General features: G+C 61.9%; 1 protein-coding gene across 1 annotated transcript in view; it reads right to left on the bottom strand.

Annotated features, from left to right (window-relative positions):
- The window catches only part of NCS1 (neuronal calcium sensor 1), a 26,381-nt gene extending 23,102 nt beyond the window's left edge, over nt 1-3,279 (bottom strand). Inside the window, exons 1-2 of the mRNA XM_077768468.1 lie at nt 3,264-3,279; nt 2,934-2,958 (exon numbers count right to left, since the gene is read on the bottom strand). Of these exons, the coding sequence (XP_077624594.1) occupies nt 2,934-2,958; nt 3,264-3,279 (41 nt within the window). The remainder of the gene's footprint in view (nt 1-2,933; nt 2,959-3,263) is intronic.
- Between the last annotated feature and the right edge of the window lie 374 nt (nt 3,280-3,653).

Raw genomic sequence — 3,653 nt, 5'->3', positions numbered from 1 at the left:
CCCTTGCTTCCCCTGCCCCACCCAGACGGTCCGGCCCTAAACCGTTTGCCGCCCCGGCCACACTAGGCTCGGGAACCCTGAGTTTTTGCAGGGAGCGCAGGCACTGGCACATCCCCTGGTTGTTGGGGACCCTGAGAGCCGTGTGGAACAGGAGGGTGCTGGCTGGGGGCTTGGTGACCAAGGTCCTCTGAAGATGGGCCAGGGCACTGCGAGAGACTGACCCAGGGTGCCGGGATCTGTGATCCATTACCGAGGCCTGCTGTGGGCACGGGCGGAGAGAATGGTGGCCGCAGTGTCCCCTTTCAACCACGCCCGGTCTAGCTTCGCTCTATGGGATAGAGACATTCTAGAACACGACAGTGAGGTGGGTGGTGGGCTGACCCAGGGGGGCCTGAGAAAGGCACAGGTTCTACTACCTCCTAACCTCGAGGGCACCCCCGAAATGAGCCCAAGGACGTGTGTGTGAGGCCCACAGAACTTTCCAGCAAAGCAAGATCCGTCCTTGTCTTTGTAAGCTCTTTAGAGGGAACTCCCTGATCACAAGAACTGGGTGTCACGAGGCCTCGGGCCCCAGTTCTGCTACGGGAGTCCCAGGAGCCGCCAGCCTCCAGGGCTCCCTGCCGTTCGTCTCACACACGAAGCCTAATTCCACGGAGCCTCCGTGCTTGCTAATCCCTGTGGCTGGAACTCTCTCCCGCGGCCGAGTCCTCGTGCAGGTGGCAGCTGACATATCAGCTCCGGCGAATGAGCCAAAGCCGTTCCGCCTGCCTGGGCCTCAGTTTCCCCATCTTCATAACGAGCAGGGGACCTCGAATCTCAGGATCGCTCCATGGGTTACGCTGCGGACGATCATCAGCATTATTACCAACACCACTAACAGAGAGAAGGTTACCTATTCTCTACCCCGATTCCTATAAAGTTTGACTATCATGATCTTCAATTTCCAGATGGGGAAACTGAGGCCCTGAGAAGTCGAGCGGCTTGTTCAAGGCTGATCACACAGAATGGGGGGTGCGGGCACTCAAGCCCAGCACCCCGGTTTCCCTGCCTTCCCTGGAGGGGGAAACTCAGGTGTGAGCAGGGCAGGACCCGGGGGGCTCAGGGCCCTTGCCTAGGAAACGCCATGATGCGACGCTCCTCTGGGGGAAGGAGGAAAGTGAGGCCACGTCTGAGAGCTTGTCGGTGGCGCCAGAGGACAGACCTCCCTGCCCACCCCTTCTCTGCACCCCAGTTTAGTTTCCTCATCTGCCACGAAGACGAAGAGCCGCGTCGGCCCTGCGGGCAGCTCCCAGGGGTCAATAGCAATGCAGGAGAAGCCCGTGGGGTGTGCTTCTTGGGGACTGAGCGCCCCCTGTGGCCAGGCTCTGGGGACACAGGAGGGAACAGGGCAGGCTCAGCAGAGGGACAGCCCACGCAAAGGTCAGGAAGCCCCGGGGGGCGAGGCGAGTTCAGGAACAGACGGCAATTCGCAGGCCAGAGAGCAAAAGGCCTTTGCAGTGAGACTGGAGGGGTCAACAGGGCCAGTTCTCACACTCACATACCCAGGGCGGAGGCACGGACCTCACCTGAGCTCAGGGAGGGTTTAGGCAGAAGCCTGGCGTTGTGAGGGTTTTTTGGTCAACAATGAGGCTGTCTGGCTGCCACGTGGGAAGGAGGGAGATTATGTACAGATGGGGAACCTCAGTAGGCTTCCTGGAGGAGGTGACTTAGGAGAGTCTTGGGAGAAGAGAGCTCAGAGAGCCCAGGAAGGTAGGAAAGAAGGGCGGCAGGGAGAGAGGGGGGAGTTCTAGAAGGCAAGTATGAGTAGACCAAGGGCCAGGAAGGAAGGGAGGGCGGGGAGTTCTGGAAGGGAGAGCCTTGGAGATAAAGACCCAGAAGTAGGATGTTTCTGGAACGTACACCTGGGGAAGCGGGGAAGTGAAAATGAGGTCGGTGGTAGATCAGACCCACGCGTTGGTCCTCGGATGTGGGGGGGCGAAGGTAGGGGGGTGGTGGCGGCTGCTCCCCCGCATCCACTCCCCCTGCGGGAGCAGCCCACCGGGAGGCTGGTGCGGGGCCAGCAGAGTGGAGTGGCCCCTGGGGAAGGCTGGCCCTGCCCGCCACATGGCTTCCCAGAGCCTTGCGGCCCGGCTGTGATGGGGGGGGGCACATTTCTAGGCCCCAGCTCCCTGTCCGAACAGCGCACGGAAGACCACTGGCAATGGCCATCATCGCTTGGGCATTCCTTTACAGGGAATGTCTGCCCGCCGTACACATGGGGAAACTGAGGNGCCTCCTCCCCCCGCCTCCCCCCCCAACCTCAGGTCCACCTTAGGGTGTGAGCGTCCCCCGTCAGCCCCACCTGCCACAGGGGACAATGTGCCACCCCCTGCCCCAGCCCAGGCAGGCTTTGCTCATCCCTCACAGCCCACGTTTATACCTCGCTGCTGTACTTCCTGTTTGCTCCGCGACACACAGCCTCAGAATCGGAGGCTCGAGCTGGCATCCAAGGAGACCTATGGGCCATCCTTGGTCCAGCCTCACCCAGCACTTTAGAGAAGAGGTGCCCGAACCCCAGAAATGGGAAGAGACTTCTCATGGCCACCAGCGACTTAGTGACGAAGCCACAGGCCTGGGACCCAGTCTCCTGACCCGGTTCTGGGCCAAACCCCTCTCTTCGGTGAGCAGGGCCCCGGGGGCCCCCCGAGAGGCCGCAGAAAGCAAGGAGTCACCGACACTCCCTCTCTGCCCCAGATCAAGTGGCTCTAGATCAGGGGTTCCCGTCAGTCCCTTGTGAACAAAGGAATCCACTCCCTCAGATGGTGGGTGAGCCACTCTCAGAAGCCACTCCCCGAGCCCCTGTCCTGGGCAGCTAGATCGCTGTCCCACTGGCCCAAAGCCAACAGCCCCAGCTCCCCCCCCCGCCGACAGTTCTGGGAAGAACGGTTACTCACCACTGCTGCACCTCCTTCTCGGTAACTGCAAGAGAAAAGAGAAGCAGCCTTTTAGCGCTGGGAGGCTCTTAGGGGACGGGCAGCGTTGGGGGAGCCTCCTTCCTGCCCGCCCAGGCCCGCCCCACAGCCCCCCGCCCATGCTGGGGCACGGGGCGGCTCTGAGCAAGACCCTGCCCCAGGGGTGAGCAGTCCCCATCAGGAGCACCCCTGCGGGGCCAGGACTGGGCCATCCCTCCTGATGCCCACTGTACGTCCACGGGGACCAGCGAGAACAGCCCCCCACGCGCGGGGGCGCAGGACCCAGGGCAACATTGATACACTGCTCCCCACCTCGCGACCTTGGCATAGCGCGGCAGAGTCAGAGAGGGCACTCGGCTGCCCCGCCTGTGCACGGGGTGGGGGAGGGGGGAGAAGGCTGAGCCCCTCCTGGGCCCTGCGGCACCCAGCACCCTTCCCCTCCTGAGCCCGTTCCTCCAGCCCCCCTCCCCTCCTCGGCCCGCCCTGCGGCACCTCACAGCGGGCAGTCCCAGGTTCCTTTACAGGCAAGCCGAGAACACAGCCCAGAATGAAAACCTGTGACAAGCCGCACAATGTGCTCGAAACTCCGGCCAAGCCCAAATAGTCGTTCTTTATTGAACCATGAAATGAACAAAAAATCTTTTTTTTTCCTGAAAAGTACGAAATCGGCTCGGGGTGGAAGCTAACCAGGGCTTCCCCTGC

The sequence above is a fragment of the Crocuta crocuta genome, unplaced genomic scaffold, assembly GCF_008692635.1.
Source record: "Crocuta crocuta isolate KB4526 unplaced genomic scaffold, BGI_CrCroc_1.0 scaffold35, whole genome shotgun sequence".
In the NCBI taxonomy this organism is placed as follows: domain Eukaryota; kingdom Metazoa; phylum Chordata; class Mammalia; order Carnivora; family Hyaenidae; genus Crocuta; species Crocuta crocuta.
Note: the sequence above shows the minus strand (reverse complement) of the source record. Positions and strands in the feature narration are given on the sequence as shown.